Raw genomic sequence first — 26,065 nt, forward strand, 5'->3', positions numbered from 1 at the left:
GGTTTGTTGTCGGTGGCATTGAGACGAGGTCTTTACTGACCTGGAGCCCCACATAATAGACATCACACAGTCACACACAGACAACCAGGAGGGAGTATTCTGCTACGATTATATTCCAGGTCCCGGGAAGTCGAAATAGGACTACAGCTGGGCGTAAAGGAACAATAAAAAGACAGGACTACACATAATAAGAGTGTGTAGCAACGGTTTTATGCAGAGGGCATAACTGCTCTCAGTATGAGACTGAATCTGGAGATACACAAAAAGGAGTACCCCCTGTAGAGGACAAGGGATGAGTACCTTAACCATGCCGACTGTCTGAATTCTTACCCCCAGGAATAGCATCCACCAGGCAAATTACTGTGTGCCTCCACAGCTGTTTTTAGTTAGTGCTTTTACAGCAAATTCTTCCCCCAAAAAAGCTCATTGAAGTTGGAGCCAGAGCTAGGATTAGGCTAGGATAGTTAGGTGCCTGTTTTATGTAAATGGCCCATTGACCCAAGCCTATCTTATCACAGAACATACAAACCATACATACGGCTCCTCACGCTCATACAATCGCGTGTTTTTTCCCCTAAGGAGAACCTAAACAGAGGGTGAACTCCTGCTGGGATTCCCTCAGATGAATAGACAAGGCTCCAGCGTGAACGCTTTGTCCGTCTGAGAGAGGACTTCCTCCACAGGAACTCTCTCAATTGGGCTACTCATGCTCCAGCAATGCTGAGACAGCAGTCAGCAATGCAAGGATGCAGGGAAGTGAGGATGTGAAGATGTAAGGATGTGTGGACATCCATTGTACCAGTGGTGGTCTTTAAGGCCAGTTGTGTCTTAACCCTTTAACGTCCTGCGCTACGGGTTGGTAGAGCACATTTTTGAGTCACTGTATCTTACAATTGTATAAAAAAGGAAAGTGTTAAACTTAGCTCAACCTGATTGTGCCGTCTCTGCTGACTAGCAGAGGCATGCTAGGCTAAAAATATCTGACAGAGGTCACCGTGTCTTTCAGTAGAATGGCTTTTTTTAGATCTCATTTGTAAATCACTCCACACATGTAGTTTGTTTCAAAGCATAGTATTTACAGCATATTATAGTTATTCTAGTTTCAGAGGTTTTGATTTATGTAATTGTGTAACTTATGTTATGTAACAAAATACAGTTTAATTTGTATTTTTTTTATTTATGGTTTGTGTTCTGATTTTACAAGTATTTTCTTAAATGTTTAATAGAGGTGTAGATTTAACACTTAAGCCACACTTTAGCAAATTAACACTTTAGCAACAAGGCTCTCCTTAGTGTTTATTAAGTCTGTGAACTGGATAATTAAGTGCAATTAATTTGAGTTATTTTATTTTAGATCTTATTTGTACATTGCTCCTAATGTGGTTTGTTATTTTACATGTGCATGTTATTTACAGCTTATTTTAGTTATTCTAGTTTTAAAGGTTTAGATTAATGGTATTAAGTCACTGATGTAATGTAACAGCCTACAGTTTAATGTGTATTTCAGTTTTGTAGTTTGTGGTTTTTGTTTTGAATTTGCAACAAGCAATTATCTATAAGTTCTTGATAGTGGTTTTTATATTTTGCATTTTTTCTATATTTTTTATCTTTAAAAAGAAAAAAAAACTAATTGTTTATATTCCTTTCCTAAACAAACAAAAGATGCAAAAAGAAAACATATTCTATTGTGTTATTTTTCTTGGTGATGGATGTAAAAAGATTACAGACCAAAGGGAAAGAAGAAAGGAAGGATACTGCAAGTGTTCTCAGAAGTTCTCATAAAGATGTGAAAATATACTTGCCGTATATGTTTTAGGAAATGGCAATCCCAGTGGGAACCCGTCATTATACATAACCCCATGGGTTTTGTTGGCTTCGCTCATTATGTGGAACAGTGAAATGTAGGTAGCCAAAACCCAGTAATTTACAAAGAGCGTAAATTTGTTTACAAGCAGGTGTGTGAGTGCCATTTAGAAAATCATAAATTTCATTCGTAACTAGCAGACTTGTTTATTTGAGACACTAAACGAATGGTAAATGTTTTTGTCTGAGTGTGTTTTAATTCTCTTTATTTTTCTACTGTAAAGCTTTGCTCTCCAAAAACCAATTTTCCACAAAAGCTGTTCATTCAATCAAATCAAAAATCTTATTCTAATAAACTTAGCACATTTGTGCAAACATAATTAATTCATCTTAATCTTACAAGAGTTATTTTGCGAATAAGAATAAGTTTAAAAAAACACTGTAGGGCTTTTAGCCTTCCAGTGATAAATTAGGGCACAGTCAGGTATGTGATTAGCATTATGTGTAATTAGCCTTAGAGAAAACCCTTATCATCTTGTTAGCGCCACAAGTACGCCAATAGCATGCTAACTACACTAAAATAGATACAACAGCCTCACATTTAAGTCTCTGGTAACTAATGCTGTCACAGCTTTGTATAGCCTTCATGTTTGCATTGATACATTGGGCTTATTAGCGTGTGACCCTAGGCCACAGCTGCCCATCACTGATAGCTTTCGTTCGCTTGTTGAGGTTCTGCTGTAGACCAGTGCTTCAGATAGGGCTGTTAAATAAAGTCAGATCTTTGTTATTCTACGAGGGCCAGCAGCTTGCTGGAAATGCTGCGAGCGATTGAATGAATCTGGTCAGTTGTTTGACATGATTTCAGCTTGCCAGAGAAAAGCCAACAGGGCCAATATTAACCGGAAAACTCATAGGGTCTGCTGAAGATCCTCCACATCTGAGGCTACTGTATTTATGGTGAGGTCCTGTTTAAATACTTGGGTGATTCCACATAAATGGAGGTAAGCTTGTTTATAGTTTATTAACAATAGGTAAAAATCTAAGTGCTTAACACTTTAGAAACATGGCTCTCCTTAGTGTTTATAATGTTTTTGAATTGGATAATAAATGAAATAGGAATTAATTTTCTATAAATAAAAAATGCAGGCAACTTTTGCATGTGCTTTTATCGAATCATGATAGATTTTCTTATTGTATCGAGAATATGCTTTTTTATTTTGTTAAGTATGTTGAGGATATAATCAGTGCTTGAAGAGCACATACTCTATCATTTATTTCATCATAGAGTGTAAAAAAGTCCTGTTTAATTAGATGATATACAGCTAACAAAATAATAAAAATCCCTGTACTCAGCATAAAACAGTATTTATATTTCAGTTTTAAAAATTTGCCACTGCTGATGTTTTTTTTGTTGGCATGCCAAACTATTGTAAAATATATTTGATTAAATTTTTACTATTCATATTGTATTGGCAGAAAATGAATTCTGAATTATGTATATTGCATTTTACATTTTGGACATATCATCCCTAGATTTTAGATACATTTTTCGATTATTATATTCCAAATAATATGACAAACAAATAATAAATATTTTATGCATTTCAGGGGTGCACAACAGCAACTAAATAAATGTTAAAAAAAAGTTACAAAAGTTTGTAAAATTGTAGACAATAATAACAGTAACCAAGACTTGCATAAAATAATATCTACCACTATACTACAATGCAAAGTATTAAGCCATGCATATGAACTGCAAACAATTATACAAAAATGTCCTTTAACTTCACATTAGTCAAACAAACCCCAAATAGACTTAAAATATAGCTAAAAAAGCTTTTATGACAGAATGCAGCTATTATCACAATAAGGATTTTTCATTTATCAGCTTAAGAATTATGACATTATTATTTATTTTACGACATTGCACACCTCAACTAGACTAGAATATACATAACTAATTTATAGATTTTGAAACCTATTTCATCATTTAGTTCAGCGTACAAATAGCGTACACTTCAGAACTTCATATAGCTAAATATAGCATGTTTAGTATATTTAAAAACTCAGACTCAGGTACCTAAAACACTAAAAGAACACAGTCAGTATAAAGTGTATCATTTTACAAAGCTCCAGGGGTCTTAAATGAAAAGTCATTCACTTAATACTTCCTTTCATTGCTGGATGCAGTTTTCGTGCACTCCCCTAAACCCTTAATCCTTCTGCCGCCACAACTAACGCCTTGGGAAAAAAACCATCAGTGCAGACTAAACAGAGATGTTATACAGTGCGCACATCTCCCAGGTGCGGGATGACTAGAAAAAACAAAGCCGGAGCTCGAGAGCTCCGTACGGATCGTAGCGTGCCGGACGTGGATGTGTATCGGTTGGTGAGGAAAAAAGGCTTTCTATGTTGAAATGAGGGGGTAAACAAATTGCATGCTACCAAGAGCCGCTGCAGCTATTGGAGGCTACCGCTTGGCCTGCGGCTTCCCAGGGTTCAAGGCGGCTCGAGGACCTGGTGTGTAGCGGTTGGCATGGTGCTGTGTAGTTAGGCTCCTTGCCAGATTTTTGGCTGGAATTTCCTGTCGGAGTCGACTCCCTCCTGCTCACTCCCTCCTTGTTCCTGGAGCAAGACAGAAAAGCTTTTTTAATTACACTGCTGCTGCCTGGCCTCTCAGGATATTATTATTGTTCTTGAGTGCTTCCTCTGAGGATGAGCTCCTCGTGCTACAAAGCCACCCCGCTCTCGGCTTGGTTTGGGCATGAAAAGTGAATGTTTTTCCTGCGCTTTGAGACCCAGACTGCCCGCTGCTAATGTCTCTCACCTGGCATTGTCTTTAAAAGGAGACCAAATCCTCACTTAATCCCTCTACAAAAAGAGGTGGCTGGTTCTCACCAGACCTCGACAGGATGTTTTGCACGTTGGAGACATTAATATGGGGGTCTGAAACAATAATATTTCTTCATAACTTAAACAAACAAGACACCTTCCAACGGAACACGAGTTGGCTGAGGTTTATCTAACATATCCTAGTGTAGATAAAACTACGCACACATGCTCAAGGTGCCAGAAAGTGGTCTTTAATAGCACTTTTCGACTGGTTCCGTTTAGGCTTATAAGAGCCCACGTTTGCATTAGTTTTGATGGAACCAATGATACATAACTTAATACGTCTCCAACAGATTCACACTTTCAGTTCGCCCTGAAGAACATACTGTTCTTTGGTTCCAGCTAGAAATCAATTTATTGGGTTCTAGAATGTATTATTTTTTGGTGGAAATGCACAGATGGGTTTCAAATTAGGCACATAAACCAGAACAGAGCCCGTTCCTCATTGGTAGAAACATTGGTTGTTTTTCTGAAGAACAGTGCTTAAATGGTACAATGTACCATCCCCTTGAACCCTAAGTTAATTATTCAACTATTAATCCTAATGTAGACACTTCAGGGAATTGAGGAGTTCCACCTGGTTCTATTTTAGGGCCTATAACAATGGAAAAATTAAGTGTAGCCTCACTTACAGGCTCAAAAACAACTGACAAATATTACAAATGAATTCTTTAAAGATTTAAATCATTCATATTTTTGCATGCAGCTAAATTTGCTGCAGCCTTGGGACGCCTTACATACTGCCAGTGTTACATGTCTTTAAGTTTGAGAAACACGGAATTAGCTTCAACTTTTAAGTTGTAAAGAACCAATGGCCAGTGCTGCAAAACATCTTGAGATTCTTTAAACCCTGAAAAAAACTTTTTTCAAAAAGGTTCATTAGGGAGCCTCTTTATTTTAAAGAGTGTACAGAGCCCAATGTGTGTATAACAGTAATCGCTAATGTTAATACTGATGTATGTACAAAGTGAAAAAAAAATTGTGAGGACGGTCAAGCATACACCATTGGGAGTGTGACTGCATAAACCATGTGATCACACCTGTGATGTCTACAGGGCATTGGCCTGTGCTTCATCCTTTAGCCTGAGAACAATGGAGCTGTCTGGGTGATGGAGTAAAAGCCCACTCAGCCAATCCCTCTTCTGTAGCTCCTCCAAAAGACACTTCCAAGTTTGCCTTTTCTCTCAGTGGACTCTTGTGGGCGTTAATGTGTATTACTCCTGTGTACATTTCCTCATGAAGTGATAATACAAGTTTCTTCTATTGTGTTGTGAGAGAACATATATATAACATTGTTACTGTCAGTCTCATGACTTAACTGTACTTGTATTGGTGATCCAAACCTTAAAAAGCTAAGCGTCATCGCATTTGGAAGCATCACAAACGATCCTGGAGTCTAAAATGATGTAATAGGTTCCTATAGGGTGTAAAGCACCTAATGAAAAATTCAAGTAAAATATGCTGGTGAGATGAAAGCCAAGCAAAATGAAATTAAGCTGAAGAAATAAATGACTGATGTGTTTAGGCTGACATATAATTCCTCACGTTCTCCCGTACCAGTTTCCATCGTTCTTCATGACACAGACATCCCAGAAGTCCACCTCCCCCGTCCCACATATGTCGAACTTGCGCACTGACATGCCGCACATGGACTGGGCCAGAGCATGAAAGAAGATGTTATGCATGCACATGTTCCTTCTCCCAAAAGCCCTCATAGAGAGCTTCATTATTCCGGACCCTACATCACGCTCGAAGAACGGCGCTTTCTCTCACAACTCGCCAAGGCCAGGGAGTCGAACTCAGTGGTACAGGGAAAAAAAACAGCCACCCAAACCCTGAAAGTATGTGGTCACTTTTTCCTGAAGGTCTCCAGGCTTAATAAGGGAGATTTTGAATAGACAGCAGCCTCATATATTCTACAGATGCTGTGTAATAAGCGTGTTATTCTGCTCACCCGTCAAGTGTTTTTTCCATTACATTCGTTCAAAAAAAAAAAAAAAAGACGCTGATCACTTATGCAGGATTTGACTTAACGACTTGACAGCTGCAAATGTCTACATGAGTATCAGATAATTCATGTAACTCGTGTACCGATAATCCATTTGGTGAATGATTGAAATCCACAGTTTTTCATAGTGTGCTTTTTTATGCCCTAGTAATTACTTAATTATATAATTAATTGCACACAATTCAGAAATTCGGAAATTCTAATCGCTTAAATGCACAAATATAGTTTCATGTATGGATTTAGAATCCAACTGTTTTGAGAAAAAATATCAATTTACACCACACTGTAAAAATGTAAAGTCAAGACAACTTAGAAACTAAATTAACTTAGAAACATCTACAATTTTTTTTTCATAAATGTCGTTTTTTGTCCTAGCAATTACAGTATTATACAATTAGTTGTATAAAATTCAAAAATTTTAATCACTTGGAGGCACAAATGTGGTGTAAATCTCTGCTTGAATTGAGAAATAATATAAATTTACACCACATGTAAAATGTCAAGTCAGGTCAACTTATAAAGTAACTGATTACTAAGTATTTTCTAAATTATCGCAACATGTTTTTTGTAAAATGTCTCAGTTTAATCAGTAATACACACAAAAAAAAATAAGGTGAACCTGAAATTGCCTAAATATTTTCTAAGGTTTTTAAGTCCTTCCTTTAAAAACGTCTTTTCAAAATAACATATAGTTCAAGGGTCAGCAATTAAGTTTGGCTGCGGCCATTACGTGGCAGGCCACAAAAAAAAAAAAATTGAAAATGAAGTGTAATGGGATGACTAGTAGCTCTCCAGCCCAGAGGGTTGTTGAACCCAATTGCAGAACTGTTGATCTCAAAGCAGGTAAACCCAAGAAGAAAGGAAAAAATACATAAATAAACACCCCACTCCTCACGCAGGATCGAACCTGCGTCGTCAGGGTCGCAGTGCAATATACTATTGCTGCCCCAGCTGCCCCAGTGAAATTATGACGTGGCTGGTAAAAAACGCCCTTATAAGGAGATAGGGAACCCGAAAACAGGCGGAAAATTGAGAACGAGCGAAAACTAAAGTCAAACTCAAACTATAAAAAGCTAAGTATCACCACCTTTGGAGTCTAAAATGGCATGATTTCAAGAATTATAGATAAGGCAAAGTGCTGCTTTTAAACTTTTTAAAGATGACCTTTTGACTTTTAACACACAGGGAGTGAAAAACAGTCATGCGTGCTTCAGAGTTATTCTTCTAGATGTAGAGTGAAAGTGATGGGTTTGGAATGCTGACTCATACGGGCCTCCTCCCTGAGCGCCCCCACTCAGAGGCCTGCAGCCCTCTTCTCTGCTGTACCCTCAGGTCCTTTCAGGTACAGATAATGATCGCCGGCCTTTTTCCTCCATGTTCTCTCTGCTCTCAGGTCATGCCTGAATCACTCACTCACGTGACACCTTAAGAATTTTAATGTAAGCCAGGAGCAGGCCTGAGAAAACAGCCCCTCTCCAGCCGTGGCATTGACAGACACCTACTCAACTAGTATGGATACACTCTCATAGTCAAAGAAATAGTTGCAAAAGTAGTTGCCCCCAGACGGAATGTCGGCTTGCAATGCAATAAGGAAGAATGATAAAGCCATATATACAGAAACAGGGGGTTCTTTTTTTTAGGCACCACTTAAAGGGAAAGCAAAAAGTTGTGTTTTTGTTGTTTTTATTGAAAGTTTGTCTCTGATAAGCTAAAAAAAAATATATAAAATGTATTGATATATTATATTCAATATTAAAAGTATTGAAATCTAAGAAAGTAATTTTACAAACAAAATTACAGCAATTCCCCCTTTTACATGCACAATCAAACAGCATGCAGTTACGCTGTTATTATCTCTTTTAATGATATGAAATATCTCTTTATAATGATATAAAAAAGCAATAATGACAGCAATAAGGATGCTGTTGGTATGTGCTTTCTTTGTATGTTTATATTAATAGTGAGGTGCTAGACTAGTACTGTCTGCATGTGTATCAGATAATTAATGTTACAGAATAGTAGAAGATAGGATGATTTTTAGCAAACTGTGTGTGTGTGTGAGATCAGCCAGTCAGCCATGGATATTGGATATTTTTCCAGAGTAAAGGTAAAATTAAGAGAATGGAAGGGTTTCTAAATAACCTGCTTTTAGGTATTTAAATTAGACCAAAATTTGTAAAATGCAGCTGTGGGAAGTATTTTGGATAAAAATACATAAAAACATGTCTAACAGTTTATGTTTTTATCTGCTGAAAAGAGGTTTCAAATTAAAGCAACGTATATACCTGCCTTCAGTGCAAAATAGTTTGTGTCTGATTTAAATCTAAATTATTTTTCTTTTGAAATTACACACTTTTGAGAGCTTAGTTTTCATTTACAGTGTTTTTTAAAGGGGTGGTGTTCCTGGGTTGGTTGGTTGCTCAGCACTCCTAAATCCTAGTAAATGATTCTAATATTGATCCTGTACAGAAGTGTTGTATAACACGCGTAACACAACATGCCAGACATGGCATAGTATCTGTGTCTTTAAGTCTGAGATACAGCAGTATGTGGACGAGCATTGTCCTGTTGGAATAGTACACTAAGACTGGACCCTTCTCTCAAGGTCATCCACTACCCACCAAGTTTTATTCCTGTCCGTTAATTCCCTCTAGGTGCAACTAATTGTTTGATTATGAGTATATGCTGCAGACAGTGAGCTCTACACTGCTTACTCAAGGCTAAGAAGCCTGTGCCCTGAAGTAAGTTCCGGTCGTTAATGAATGCATGTTGCTTTTTAACAAGGTCTCCTTAATTTAATGCACCTTTTTATGGCAGGAAGAGGATTTCTGGTCCTGACTGACGAATGAAAACTCATCGCTAAGAGCTTTAATCCACACTTTGCACAAATTCTCATGGTTGGTATAAAGGTACACAGGGTGCCACACTGTCTGTAAGGTTTCAATTATTTCAAAAGAGAAGAAGCCCAGACTCACACATTCCTGTCTGAAGGAGGAGGGGAATATTCAGGAGGTATGAATGTTCCAGAATGACTTTACCCAGTTCCCACTACTGAGAGTAAGATCAGTCTCAGTGTATGAATATTGCTATGTAAATATAATACTTGGATTGTACATTATATATATATTATGTATAATTTTGGCTGATTTTAGCTCTTATTAAACAAAAAATGTCTTAATGTAAAAATGTAAGAGTAAAAAGTCTATGATGCTCCAAAAGTTAAGTTAATTCGTTTTCAATTTATAATTTGATTTTATTCTTGTATCTTCATTTTTGCTGTTTTTAATTATTTTTATGTAATTACATTCTGGCAGTTGTTCTTTACAGTGTGTACAAATTTTACTTGAATTGTTATCAAACATCAAAGTTATCAAAATCTATCAAAATTTGTAAATTTATGCAGATCATTTGTGTTGATTTTAAACCCAGATTCCAAAACAATTCAATATGATTCAATATGATATATATGATTACATGATTTAATACTATAACAGTATCTCAATATATTGCTTTGCTTACAGTATTGCAATATATTGCATTATATTAAACCATAACCGTGTATCGTGATACATATCAGATTGCCAGCTTCTTTCCAATACACAGACTTGGTACTTTATCATTTTAAAGTTTCAATACTGTGGCAACACTACGACTGTCTGTGTGTGTGTGACTGTGTTCCCAGAAATGGTTTGGCACTCTATCCTGGGTCAGCTCCTCGGTGCCTGATGCAGTCCTCCAGGTGGACGGTGGTTTCCGGTTGAGAGTATGCTTTGCGTGATTGGCTGCCGCTTCTTATTGGTGTGTGGATGAGTGTTGAGTATGAATGTTTGTGTGTAAAGTGTGATTGTGAAGCGACCTTGGGTTCCTAGAAGGGTACTATATGGTTGTGACTTCCTTCATTCATTCATTCATTTATTCATTTATCATGTGACGTAGAAATACTGTACATCAGGAAAGCATAAAGTTATTGTAATTCATATGATTTATTTCTCACTGCTGTCAGGCTGGTTTGCGTTTGGGCAGCGTCTTCTTCTTCTTCTTGATTCTCTACCGTCCTTCACCCCTCAGTTCAAAGGGAGCCTTGCTGCAGGTCTTTGTCAGAAGCCCACTTTCAGCCTGTCTTATGTTGAAGATGTAGGATTTCTCTGAGTTACTTTGATTATTTATTTATCCCACTTCTCCTGTATGATACTGCCAATATCTTGCACAAAACTGCCTTTGCCGCCTCTGAAATTCATGGGAGCGGCATTGTAGGCCCTGTTTCCGCCTTTGAAAATATTACATCTGAAATCCTGGCACTTATTTGAAGTTTTCTCTTTTTCTCCCACCCCCCCCCCCCTCTCTCTCTCTCTCTCTCTCTCTATTTCTCCTGTCCTTGAATCCACAGCTCCTCCTCTTTTCCCGACCTTCCACACACCGATACCAATCGACATGCGGCACCATGAGGGTAGATACCATTATGAGCCACACCCTCTTCATGCCATGCATGGGTAAGTCTGTTTTACATGGTAAAATCTTTGGATACTAGATTCTAGGTACACTATATAGCGTGATGCATGCCTAAAGGGAATTGCTTAAATGTGTATCGTACATTTATATATGAGTTATTTCACCCTGATAACAATGATATATCATTATATTGCTCAACCCTTATTTAGAGTTGTGGATCAAAATGCAGTCATATTGATGGTACTGCAAAAAAAATAATTTTATATATTTTAAGGACAATGGACTTTTAATGTACTTTAGTTTGTGAGATGTACACTCTTACAAATAAAGATACTACAAAACTTTTTTTTTTAGGTTTCCTTTAGGTCCCAAACTAGAATGCTTATAATGTGTGAGTGTAAAGAACCTTTTAAAGGCGTAAAAAATCCTTTGTTGTTAAAAATAGGCAAAAAGTTTTTTTTTTTTTAGTTGCATCCCTTTTATATACAAAAACAGTATTGTTTTAGTAGTAAAAAATAGCAGTAGTATCATCAATCTTTCTGATCCAATTGGCATGCTTATATCCTGAAATCTAAAAAGAAAAAAGTGTCTAAATTACATTTTATATTCATAATATTAACCTCAGATTTTCTTAACCAGTTTGCTTTACACAGTCATCAGTAAATATACCCCCTTTCAGCACCTCAAACTCTGGTTTTCTTGTAATTAAATAAAAAGGCTATCAGTAATCAGCCTTTCCCATTAATATTTTGTGCTACTAATCTGTGTAGAATTGTTACACATATCAGTTAAGCCAACAGAAAGGCAATAAAACTGAATTAAATTCAGCTAAACCCCACAATCTAGCCAGTACAACATGCAGATGTCAGTCCAGCACAGCAGTTCGTCTTCAGCCTGGGAGATCTCTCAGCTTCTTCCAAGTGCAGCACTGAAACCTGAAAGGAAAGCTTCCATATAGAGAAGCACTGCAAAGGCAGATTAAACACTGAGTGAAAACCGATGGAGGAAAGCCTGTTTAGTGCAAAGCTGACAGAATGTTAACATTTCCACCCATCCTCTATCTCTCCCCTACTAATAATTCATTGTGTGGGACAGTTTTGCGATCCTGGCATCCAACTGAGATCTCCTTTCTATTTGTGGGGTTTTATATGAAGGAGATCTGTTGCACATGCTCACACACTCACACACACACACACACACACATAGGGCTCTATTTTAATGATCTATAGGCAAGCCTTCTACCGTACAGCTTGATTTAGGGCGTGTCAGTGTGTTTTTGCTATTGCAACGACAGGAAAAGTATTCATTACATGGCTTGAAGTGAGCAAAAGACATGTACTAATTCTCTTAATTATTCATGGGTGTGTTTTGGGTGTAACGTGAAATAAACCAATCAGCATTTTAACTTACCATTCCCTTTATGAGCCAGATGTGCTCTAACTTTGGCAGATTGCTATTTTAACAGGGCAGTGCTTCTGAGCTTCTCAGCAGAGGAAAAAGACCTGCACATTCACGCTTTAAAAGTGCACAGTCAGCTCATTCACAGAAATATCAATGTTATTTTATGCTTTATTTTGTTTATTGTTGATGTAAAAGTTGGGTTTGACGGGTGACGGGTTTTAATCAGTCAGTGGCGCACCTGTGTTTTCCACCGCAAAGATATCAATACGCCTGAAGTTTACCTGAACACACCTCACTTCAAGACCACCACATCAGTCAGTGTAGATTTTTTCCTAAGCATGAAAATAGGCTGTTGAAGGTTGTAGATTCATACCTTAACATTAAAATAAAAACATAATCTTGCTGTTAAAAAATTAATAAATACATATGTGTGTTTTTTAATTTTATGCTTTTTGCTGTTTGGAAATCACGTAATCACGTAATCTAATCACATAATCATTAACTCACTTAGTTAACACAGATTTTCTCAGCTGTTCTGTTTTAACGCAAAGATAATGAATAAGTTGCACTAGTGCATTATTTGACCAAAGATGGAAATATTACAGCTATTTCCAGTAGTTTGAGTGTATATTCTAACTGATTATACACTGCATGTGTAGATAAAGGCTGAATTTTATTTATTTATTTTTTGTTACTGATATTAATGTTCCTTGTAATATTAAATGTTATAAAGTAAAATGAAAAAGACTACATTTTTGTTTTTTCATATTTTGTGAGCAAATTATCGTAATTGAGCTTACTTGATTAACCCAGAAACCCACCCTGCATCTACGTTTTCATAGGAATAACACCAAAAGTTATACAGATAAATGTTAAAAGTAAAATACATACAGACTAATGATTTATCAGGTCATCTTTTACTCACTTAGCTACTCTCAGTAACAGAAACCACTGTTATTCTGTGCAAACATGCACAACATGTACATACATAATTCACAACATTCCTGTGTAGTCCAGTGTACCAGAAAAACAAAACCTAAAAAAAAAAATCATTATTATGTCTTGATATGCTGGTGCTGTGGAACTTGGAAATGTACAGAAATATATTTTTTCCTTTGCCTTTTGTTGGTTGGACAGACATTAAAGGCCTGCAAGCCTCTGTTCAGCTCTCCAGATGTTTTAAATATTCAGTTGTTGTACTTCACCCACTCTAGCCCACTTTATCTTTATGCTTTACCCAGAAAGGTGCAGCAGAAATCAATAGAATTGGGCGCACGCATTTACATCCGCAGATCTGATGGTGATGCGTTGCATGCGCCTAGCAGCAGCAGAGCTATTCATCACGCAGCATAGAAGAGCTAGGAGAGGAGAAGAGTCCTGCTCTGGCTGCCTTGATTAATGTGACTTGGTCTTGACAGAGCCCCCCTAATTCATCAAGACCCTGATGTAGCTGTCTTTGGTTTCTGCCCGTGCCAAATTCACCTAATTACGACGTATGTCGCACAGCAAATTAAGCGCAGTGTCGCTGCTCGGCGAGTTAGTGCTTTGTTATCCTCTCCAACTCTTCAACTGGAGCGTCGGGGGTCTTGGCTTTGATTGCTGAACATGACTGCCGTGTACACTTCTTGTCCATCATTGTTTGCATGTAACATAATGAGAGTCTGGTCGTTTTGTCAAAGTCGCCGCCCAACGAGACCACAGAGGGCTAAGGCCATGTTTGAAGAATGAGCTGTGGTATAATATTCTCACACTGGTGAGTAAAGCCTGACAGCTCACCACATGTATAGGACTCCTCATTAGAGGTCCTGTAATGTAGTACCTCCTCACTACACCAATTTAAATCGACCTTGCTGCTTGGACTCTTATTTAAAGTAATATTCTAGTTTTTTTTATTTTTTTAGAGTGAAAGATGAGCTACAAAATCTCCAAACAGCATAAAGTTAAAAAATAGACATTTGATTTAACATTTTAATCAAGATTACTATGCTATTTTCCTTTTGTTTCTGTAAACTAATAAAGTTAAAATACATTTTTGGTCACAATAACTGTTTATTGTTCAGTTGCACACAAAAAATTGACAGATGCAAAGATTTACTAATTACAGATGAGAGAGACAGAAGATGTATACATGAATCTATCAGACATATATCTATTAGACCTTTAGACACAAATCTAAAAACATATTTTCCAGCTACTTCCAGTATATTGATTGCATATACTAACTGAATACACACAAAAAAAAAAAAGGCTGGAAGCTGGAATATTATTTAATTTTTTAAAAATGCTGTTATAAGTTAATGTCCCATTGTTATATTAAATGTTATACAGTACTTTCTCAAAAAAACAAGACAAACAGCAATTGTGGTAATTATTATAATTTAGCTAACTAAGCAAACTCAGAAACCCACCCTGCGTCTACATTTCCACTGGAAATACACCAGAAGTTATGGATGCAAGAAGTAAAATACACACAGACTGTTGATTTAACAGGACCCCACTATTCAGAGCTCTATCTACTCACCATTTAGTTCATTTGAAGCTTCCCAAAGCATACAGCCATCCACTAAAGGGGAAAAAAAGTTATTGTATACCACCACAGTCAGAGTGAAGGGTGGGAGCACTGTGTTAGTGTAGGCCTAACAAATTGTGAGTTATGCATGCCAATATGTAAACGTGGTAATTAGCATCCAAAATGTAGCTTTGCCTTCCCAGAACCTCAACAACAACAATGAATGGGAAAAACACATCCTCCTTCCCTCCCACTCAGTGCCTGCCTTTATTTGTGGAAAGCTTTCTGACATTGTAGTTTGGAGGTTTGTCCAAGATTTGCTGTGGTGGAATTACAGGCTACAACGGCACTGCAGTGCCCGAACAGCAGAGCCTCACTCAGCAGAGCCTCACTCCAGTGCTCCAGTCTTTATTGAGATGTTTCATTCGTTTGCTTCATTACCAACTCTCATTGCTTCATTCCCAACTCTTAACACTTTTATTGCTGATAACTCTACCTGTTTGTATTGACACATTTCCTTTTATGTAGCGTTTCTTGCTGGTTTTGAGGCTAAGCTTTTTTCCCAGTGTTAATGAGGCATAGAAAAAAGCATTATTGATGTGCATGAGGAGAAGAAGGCATCCATCATGCTGCGTTGTAAATAAACCACAGACGAGGTCATTATTCCTCCACTCACCCTGCTCTATGTCCACAGCAAACCGCAGAAGTACAACTATATACTGCACTTGCAGTCAGTAGAGTAACTAATGCTTTAACTCTGGCTCTAATCCTGCTGGTTTCCAGGTCACCCTGTTGTTGGTTTGGTTTGGCATGAAAAAGCGCTGTACATATACAGCAAAGGGACCAGTGTGCTGAATGGGAGGCCAAGAATCAAAGGTGGTAGAGCTTCTAGAAAGCCATGCTGGGGACTGATCAACTCTGCGGTGATTTATCTAACTAAGGACCTGACCAGAAGCTCTGACTCGATCGTGTCGGGCTGTAATTCATCTTCTCAGCCCGTTGTGAATGCCAGGAAAATGCCAGGAAGCATTTCAACCAGACAGCACAACATACCTGTGCAGAACTTAGCTTGAGGGCAATATTTTCGAACAGTTTAGAGATTTGAAGCCTGCCAATCAGGAGAACCCAGCAAGTCAAAGTGTTTCCCAGTTAAAAAGAAGGCCTATGTTCTAGTGTACATAATATTTATTGCATACGATTTAACAGCTACAGCTTTGTGCGTATAGATACACAAGATCGAGAAGTTGCCGAGGCCTTAAGCCAGTAAATATAGCATACGTCTGCCAGAACAATTGCCTACCGTAATTGTGCGAGACTCAAAGCGATGGTGTCAGTGCAGAGGAACTCAGCCCAAAGTACAGATTATGTGATTGTAAAACAAAACTGCCATTCAACTGGGATACATGCACAGGAGCCACCCATGGCGTTATGATGAAAGCCTCCAAGGATCTTCCAGCGCCAGCCCTAAGAATGCTCCATGGCCTTGTCTGTCCGTGACTAAGGTCTCTTTAAGCCGGTCAAGTAACATCTTGTCAGACAGAAGGTGGAGCAACATGATTTTAGTCATTTCGCCTGTCAGAAGGGCCTCCTATTACCTGTCCCCATTGGGGAAAGCTGTAAATTACGGCCTTTTATCCAGGACTCAAACAGGCACGCAGTAGTTTTCCTGATTTATTTGTGTGTTAACAGGTTATGGTGTCATTTTTGACTGTCTAGCAGGAGACAGAGAGAAAAATCAGAGCGTAAACAGAGTTTGTTGCATTAGGCATTACACTGGCTGTATTTTTGTACATACCTTAAATCAAACTGGAAAAGAAACAGAACACAAAAGTGTCTATTATTATTTTTAGGTCATTATTATACTGTCTGTTACACTTTCATAATTTTTCGTTTTCTTAAAACTGTCTTAATTAACTACCCAGACAGAACTTCCCAGAAGTTCTCCACTATTGTTTCCCAGACCTCCTACAGTGGTTGGATTTTTCTACCCCACACATTACACAACACAGTCCCACTACTTCTCAATGGTGTTTAAAAAATCTGGTGATGCAGAACTTCCTCAGCCCTCTCCCTTCACATGTTTAGCAGTGTGGTATCTTGCGTAATTTTTTTGGCATCTTGTTATAAACTATATTTTTGTGGGTATCTGCCAAAAAAGGTAGGAAAAAACGTCTTGTGTTAAAGACATCCAAGTGCTTGTTTTTTGTTTTTTGACTTACATTGTATAGAGAATTCAACAACATTGAACTTATTAAACATATGAACTGACTCTTTAGCCTAGATGCCCTTTGTTATATGTTATTCAGGCTCATGGGAAAAATAAGGCATTTAAGGCATCGACTTTAAAGCTTTCATATATCATCCATCACCACAATATCTTGTTTATTCAAGCTTTTTACAAGCAGTGCTTTTTCTACAGTGAGAGTGAGATAAAAAAAAATGACATCTAAAAAATAGTAATCAACTTGTTTTCCAATAATCTGAATAATCTTTACATTGAACTGGCAAAACAAACTCGAAGCACACAGATACCAACCCAAAACTAATCTAAAAGACCCCAAGCTAGTAGGCTCACCACCTGCACCACTACAGTTCCTTTGGAGACGCGGTCAGGAAGACTGTGGTTCAGTGATTAAGACTGTGACCAAAAGAGGGCAAACGCCCAACAGCTAGCAGCGTGTGCAGAAGTGCCAGTTTGTAAAATCACAGCGTTATTGGAGCTGAACGTTAATGTTGAGAGCACCCCCTCCCCCCTGCTGAATGAAGGGGAGTTCTGGCTGTTTTGTGTATGGGGCGTCTGTTTTCTCTCAGCTCCCCCAGAACAGAGCCGTCTTTATGGCGATCCTTTCAAGGGGGCTGATGGCAGAAAGTTGGCCACTGCACAAGCCTGGTAGTCTGCAGGCGTTTACTGGAAACTGAGCTGGGCTCAGGCTGTGTGCAGGTTGGCCTCCGCACAGAGGAGGTATAAGTGAGCGACTGAGATGAAGCCAGCTTGTGCCAAGCATAATGTATGTGAGATGCACCTTTCAGATAATCAGGCTGTAGACCTGGTTGGGGCCTCGTTAAGGACTTTAAGAAGAAAATCCTGAGGAAATTTCAAGTTTGCACTTGCAGTTAATATAAATGAGAGAGAAATGGAGTGAAGTATTTAAACTAAATGCAAACTACAGTACTTAAATTTGGGTGTACAATATGGACAAAGCAATCCAAAGCCATCCAGACTGTTCTTGTACAGAGTTCCACATTGGTGGAACAAATTTCCTTCCACTACCAGAGCAGGAGCATCCCTCTTTAAGAAACCACTGAAGACAGAGCTCTTTAAAGAGCATTTACTCTCCTAACAACTCTAACAACAAACTAACTACTTCTTACCTCATTTCCTTCTTCCCCTCCTTTCTCTCCTCTATCCCACTATTTCCATTTGGCCTCATTTAGGCTTGGTCTTATATATTTTTTATACCTAAAACTTGCATGTCTTATATTGCTAAAAGTACTAAAATCATTATTGTAAGTCGCTTTGGACAAAAGCATCTGTTAAATGCAATGTAATGTAATGGACAAAAATGTGGTGATGGATTTACATTTACGGCACTTTTATCCAGGGTGACTTACAAGGTTTTTCCTATTACAGAGGTGGATCAGTGTGGAGTTAGGAGTCTTGCCCAAGGACTCTTTTTTTGGTGTAGCGCAGTATAGACCAGGAATTGACCCCTAGTCTCCCACACGATGTGGTAGCTCACTAGAAGGTAGTGGTGTTATCCACTGCGCCACACCAACCAAAATATTTTTTTTTGGATTGCATTGTAAACTACAAAGTTCACCAAACACACCTAAAAGTATTCAAACCCAGGCTGTCAAGTTGTAAAAGAAAAAAAGGACTGCTGCTTTAAGATAAGCTAAATCAATTTCAGTTTTTCTTTACTTTGGTTTTGCTGCGTTCTTCTTCCCAAGCCAAAAGAAGTAGTATGGTGTGTATGTGTACTGTAGACCTCTACCTCACTCCACCTCCAGCCTAGATATTATAATGTGATCACAGTCTGCAGTGTAAAAAGAGCTCCCTCTGTTGCTAAAAACAGTTTGCTGTTATTGAAAGCATTATCACATGTCTTTCAATTTGTTAGCATGATGAAAAATATAAATACTCATACACCTCTAACTTAGTTCAGGTAAATTAACTATAATTCAATTAAAAACTAGACTTCACATTGTAGGGAGATCAATGGATTGGGTCATCTCTATCTGTTCTTCAGCCTAATGTAAAAGTTACAGTATTTCTTTCATAATGAATTAAAGATACTCCCACGCTCCTCTTTTTCTTCTGAAACAATGAATGAGTAACTATTGCTACGGCCTAAAAGCTTTTTTGTCTTCATCTCCAGAACAGCAGTGCTTCCACCTCCTTGCTCTCAGGCTGAACACTAAATGCACCCTCACTGAGAGCTCAGCCTCTGAGTCATTCATGTGATCATTTCCGTTCTGCGTGGAAAGTGATGGGAAACAAATTAGGTGTGAGGACACGGGCTGGCTTGCTTTGTTTAATGCTACTTGACTACTCTGACTACAGAGCCTCAGTCAACGCTGGCACAAAGGTACACTCTCTTACTATAATTGACTTTTCCAACAGAAGGAATAGTAAAAAGCAGCTTAGTTATCATAACTGCACTGACAGAAATGTTACTGGTTATTTTCTGGTCTATTTTTGACAGATAGGTGCAATTATGCATTGACAGAAAGCATAGAGACAAGTCTATTTATGTTGTCAACATGGGTTGAAGCACATGCATGATGATTTACTGTGTATTGTTGTTTGTGCAGTGCTATTTTTTATATTTAGTTTATTTCATGCTAGCTACCTCATTCTGTTTTGTGTCCTTTTGGTCTGTCTCTGTGTTTACCTACCCTCCTCGGCCTGTGCCCTGTGTGTTTATCCAGAGTCTCCGCCCCTATCTTCAGTGTGCTCACCTGTTTGTTTGTAGCTCCGTCCCCTTGTTACCCGGTCCCAGGTTTTTCCTGTCCCTGTCCATGTGTATATATAGTCCCCCTTGGTTCAGTGTTCCTTGTTTCTGGTTGTATGTCTAGCGGCAGTCAGGTTATGTGTTTATTTGGTGTTTCAAGTCTCCATGTATTCCATGTTTTTTTTGTTCTTTAATTCTTTGTTTGTTTATTTTTGTGTTTTCAATAAAAACGAGTGTGTTTAGTAAGTTTATAGTTTTTGCATCTTGTGCTCACTTGGCAGAATAGACACTTATTTCCCTTATTTTTCTGTTTGGGGTGAAACAAAGTTCCAACATCAATTCTATTTTCATTTCTTGATTTAGAAAACGTTTCATATCTAGCCGAGGATCTCGTATGGATATGCACACTTGGAGACTAGATACGGTGTGCAGCTATGGCCAAAACCTTTTTATTTTTCCAAAACAAAACAAAATAGGCCTGGAAAACAGAAATAGATGTATATCTGGGGTGGACTAAAATAATCTGCATGCTGCTATTTGGAGAAAAATAGAGCCATGGCTGATTCAATGGGGAAAAAAACAAAAAGGAAAAAGGACAATATCTACATGTAGATCTAATGCCTAATATTATAATTAATTATGTTCAACCTGTATTAGAAAAGAGCTTGAGTGTTGTCACCAAGTTTAATAAAGGATGTGACCAGTGATCTTCAATTGCTAATTGTAAGCTGTCTAATAAAAAACAATATAAGCTTACTGGCAAAAGCCAACAGAAGAAAAACATAGAGTATACAAGGAACTACTTCCTGTAAGTTTTCCAAGCACAGCATTACCACAGTGTTTTTGACTTTCCACATGTCCTCCCACTTTCCTGAACACTACTGTGAAAGTGTAACTCCAATTAGATAAGCAGAGTCGCGGTCAGATCCGTACATGCATCTCCTCAAAAGGTCTTTTCAGGAGATCAGACAGAGGCAGTGATCTACCTTCAGGAGGTATTACAGTTACAGTCTACTTCCTGGCTGGGCTTTCATGGGTGGGCAGAAGGCCCAGCTACCTGCCAGGAGATGACACATTTATATCCCCACCTTGACCTGTGGGCTATCTCTGAACTTCCATTCTGGCATCTTGTTCTACATGTCGGTTTCGTCAAGTACGATAGTGAGTCAGGCTGGACGTTAAATAGTCTCGTCTCCGGAGCTATCCCACCCAGACATCATCATCATAGCTTCCACGCTTATGTATTACACACTCAGTCTCGACTTGCTCACAGCCCAAGGCGGGAAGAAAGGAGCTAGAGCTGTGTTAGAATATAATAGATAGTGTGGGTGTTGTAAAAATGGCCTTTTTACAGTAGGGTTTGATTAATCCTGAAGAAGCACTCAGATCTCGTTTCTTAGGGTTTTTCATAATGAAAAGTCTTTTGTCATTGTACTTAAGAAGTATAATAGAAGTTAAAAGGAAGGGAGCTTATCTAAGTCTTGCATGAACTTACTTAAAGGTGCAAAGTCTAAGGACAAGGGACAGAGGGCTGCGGGTTAAATGTAGACATCATGTCAACCTGATGTTCCTCTGAAGGCATCTTGAGATACCTGACACCAAGAAATAAGCCACAGATGCTTTAAATCCTATATGCAACTTAGCCTTGCCTATTCTGTAGCTTTTGGTGAAGCAGACAGCAGCAACTGTGACGGGTCAACTGAGCCATATACTCATGTGCATTCACACGCCCACCTTCATAGGGTAACTGCAGAGTGAAGAAGACACACAAATACACAAATATAAATGCTCACAATGGTGATGGCCTCTTGCACAGCACAGGCTAATCCAAACACTGTTAAACGTATGCATTTATTGAGGAACCTTTTAGAGGTTCTACCAATTAGGCTGCTTTGAGGAATCTTCAAGATTTTTTTTAAAAGAAAGAACGCTTATTGAAACACTTTAAAATTTTCTTGAAGGTTCCTTAAAGCATCTTCAGAACTTCCTTCACAATTTTAATCCCTATACTTTACTTTTAACAGTGTAGATTCTACATTGACTTGACACACAAATGTAAAAGCCTTACACCTAAAGTTGTGAGGTGTGGCCTCCAAAGATTGTACAGGTGAGAAGCCAGGACTCTATTGTAGATGCAGTGGTCATTCTTTAATGAACCTCTTTTGGGTTTAGGTAAGATCCACTGTGTACCAGAAAAAAAACACAAGAGCTGCTGATTTGGATATGCCATTATATTGTAACCTTTGTCAGTGTGGCTTAGATCCTTATGCATTTAAATTGTGCTGCTTTCAACATATCAGTGTTTAGAACTGTCTGTTCTTCCTTCCTTCATAATACAGTATTTCACACACCTTCTCCGATGCCACTGTAGATGAAGATAATCAATAAGTTTCACTTTACCTGTTAATGGTGTATATTTTTCTTTTCTTTCTTTTTATAGGCCTGTTGGATTAGCTGGAAGTCCGGTCATCTCCGATATCTCTCTGATTCGCTTGTCCCCTCACCCTGCAGCCACGGGTGAATCTCCGTTCAGCCCACCACACCCTTACGTCAACCCCCACATGGAGCACTACCTGCGCTCGGTCCACAGCAGCCCCCCACTGTCCGTCATCTCGGCCGCACGAGGCCTGAGCCCAGCTGATGGTGAGTCTTTCACGTATGCTTTTATAGTCTTTGAATGCCACTGTTGAGCCCTTAACCTTCTACGTATAGCATGATTTTCATATTTGTTAAGAATATATATATATTTTAACCATCTCTATTGATATATCTATAATAAAACAAGAAAAAAAAACACTGTTTTAGTAAGAAAATGAAAAATAAAAAAATAATAAACACTTTGAAAGGACAATAAAATATTTGAAAAAGTGCTTTGTTGCCTTAAAGCAACACCATGAGGGTTAAGTCTATTTTAGGGATTTAGCCTTTTAACCCAAAATCTCATCTGGCTGACCTGAAGTGACGCTCTGACCCCAGCTTTCCAAATTGGGATATGGAAATTTGTTGAGTAAACAGTCTTAAATTTGTGCAGACATTAAATTGTCAATACAGAGTGTAAATTGAGTATTATAAATGTGTAATTACAATATAATAAACATTATTAATAACTATAAAAGCTGCATAAAAAAGGTTAATTGGAGTAATGATTCTAAAGCTTGAGTAGTTACATTAAATTAAAGATTCATTTTTGTGAACTTATGTATTTCTAAATGTTTTTTAAGTCCATAACAAAAGCATTTCTCTGTTACATGCAGATGGTTTATAAATGGTTTGCACTATAGCCTCCTGCTTGACTCTGTCACGCTGTGGTTTTGATGCATCGGCCCTAAAGCGGTAGTGTTAATGGTGTTTGAGTTTACAGTACATGGCCCTGCATTAAGAGGCTGAAATGAAAGCAGCAGGCTGTGGTTAAGAAGGAAGAAGAGCTAATGGTTCCACTTCTTCACAAACTCAAAGACACTACAAAGACTGTCGCAGCACTCGGCCATGCGGAGGTTTACATAAGGGCTTATCTCCCCTGTTGTGGTCATTAATCCAACGTCAAATACGCTTTGAAACCTAAAACATTCTTGAGATCTGCTCTTTAAAAGCATGTGGGAAAGAGTCGGAAACCATGGAAATAGGTAAAGAAAACAGCCCACAGAGAATTTCCCCAAATTTAACTCCCATGCTGACAGCTCTGTTCTCACCAGCAATCTTAAAATAACAGGTTGGGACGAGCAGGTCGAATCAAAGATAAATCAACTTCTACAGTCTGTTGACAACAATGGCTCTGTACTTTTACAGTCAAATAAGCAACGCGGAAAATATCACGTCGCTGATTACAAAAGCATATAAGATAATGGAGGGAATTAAGCTTGAGTGAGCACAAATAGCAAAACAAAAGAGTCACTCTCGCCTTTATTCACACCTAAAACACTACAGAGAGAAAGGAACACTTCAGATACGCTGAATAGGATCAGTGACGTGTCAAATTTGTCAAAATTAATAAGCTAAGTTCATATTCTTTTTAGTTATTCGACATATTTAAACACTCTGGGCCAGAAAAGGCACAGTAGTCCTGTCAACCTCTTTACAAAGCACTATATTAAAAATACAGCTGGGAAAGAATGAAGGATGTTTAAAAGAGTGATTCCTAAATGAAAGGTGACAAAGAATGAGATAATTCAGTATTTGAATTAAATTTAGCTTAAATCAGTAAGTAGTTAATAAAGCCTAGGTACAACCATGTTATTTTGTGTAATTTATAATAGAATATGCTAATTTTCCTTTAATGGAGGGTTCCTGCTCTTATTGATTTGTTTACAGCTGTGTTATATATATAATATATATTCTTAAATTTTGACAGTAAAATTACAAAAACAAATCTGGTGATTTCTTTTTAATTTGTGTTTTGCTTTATTTTGGATTAGTTAAGTTATTTATAGTATACAGTGGAGATAGTATACACTGTTCACCATTATCAATCTATTAGCAACCAGGAATCCTATATAATTTATAGCTTAAGTTAACCAGAGTTACCTAGAGTTTTTTGGAGATGTGCTGCTCTTCAGTATCAACAACATCATATTATCCTAAACGTGCAATTACATTTAATTTCTTAACCAACTTAGACAAGGCTTTTTCGTTCCAATCTGCTTTGCAGAATTGTTGTAATTCCTACACATATTTAAACATTTCAATTTATTTAATGATCTGAAATATTAAAGAGTGACAAACATGCAAAAAATAAGAAAGCATAAAGGGGGGAAATCCTTTTTTTTTACACCACTATATGCAAAATGTGCTTTTTATTTTTGAGACTGTTCTTAAGCAACAGTCTGCAAAAATCAATCAAACTTCGTTAACCAAAGTTACCTTGAGTTTTTTTTTGCTCTCCAGTATCAACAACACCACATTATTCAAAACTTGCAGTTGCATTTAACTGCTTAACCAACTTAGACAAGGCTTTTTTGTTACATTCTGCCTTGCAGAACTGTTGTAATTCCACCACATGATTCAACATTTTAATTTATTTAATGACCTGAAATATTAAAACATAAAGGGGGGAAATACTTTTTCACACCACTATATGCAATATGTCCTTTTTATTTTTGAGCCTGTTTTCAAGCAACAGTCTGCAAACATCAACCAGACGTCTGTGTAACAGTGTTTAATGTGTGAATCAGACTGCGGGGAAGTCCCCAGTGTCAGTGCTACTGGTCATCAGACCCCCTCCCCTCCATGTGTCTGTCAGCTTCAGCCGGCCAGACTGGGCCGAACTCCTCAGCACTCTCACACCAGACCTCTCCAGAGACAGCACTCCACGATCTGGCGAGCGTGGAGAAAATAAACGTCCTTGTTCTGCCATGAATCCAGCATAAACACGCGTCTGTTCTCCTTTACCACGCCGCGCCCTAATTGTCCCTGATAGATCAGATGTGGCATGAATGGCCCAGCAGGAGAAGGGAAGAGGAATGAGCCAGAGCTCCCTCCTCCTGAATGGCCAGCGTGCTGGACGAGGGAGAGGAAACTGGGGGAGGAGGCTCTAATGGTTATCCGAGCCGAGCAGAAAGCAAAACAAATTCATCGCTTATGCAGATTGCCCCTGACACCTTTAGACTGCGGTTTACTAGGTGCAGGTGTTAACACGTTTTTATATCAGTGTTACACAGGTGCTTAACCTGTAAACCTCCTGTTACTTTCAAATTTACTCACATCTTACCTTCAAATCGTACATCTTTCATCATTAAAAAACTATTATATAGTAATTAAAACATTTTTTTTAAGTTTATGTCACATTAGGGGTGGGTGATGTAACCCTAAAATAATATCATGATATTTTCGCAATAACGATACTCTTGGCAATATGACAAAACATGCATTAAAAAAAAAATGAAAATGAAATTGTATTATTGCATACAATATGATATGGTACAACCCTAACAGAGCCATCAAAAAATACTAGAATTGTATCAGATTTCTCATGATACTAATAATGCACTCCAAATATCTCTATATATCCAGAATTAAAGTAAAATAAATGATAATGGACAGGTATAATCT

General features: G+C 38.0%; 1 protein-coding gene across 2 annotated transcripts in view; it reads left to right on the forward strand.

Moving 5' to 3' along the window:
* Positions 1 to 26,065, forward strand: part of gli2a (GLI family zinc finger 2a) — an 89,727-nt gene that overhangs the window by 37,044 nt on the left and 26,618 nt on the right. For both annotated transcript variants that reach the window (XM_007227911.4, XM_022680554.2), the window contains exons 3-4: positions 11,094 to 11,196; positions 22,461 to 22,663. In XM_007227911.4, the coding sequence (XP_007227973.3) occupies positions 11,094 to 11,196; positions 22,461 to 22,663 (306 nt within the window). The remainder of the gene's footprint in view (positions 1 to 11,093; positions 11,197 to 22,460; positions 22,664 to 26,065) is intronic.

This window comes from Astyanax mexicanus, chromosome 11 (genome assembly GCF_023375975.1).
Source record: "Astyanax mexicanus isolate ESR-SI-001 chromosome 11, AstMex3_surface, whole genome shotgun sequence".
In the NCBI taxonomy this organism is placed as follows: Eukaryota; Metazoa; Chordata; class Actinopteri; order Characiformes; family Acestrorhamphidae; genus Astyanax; species Astyanax mexicanus.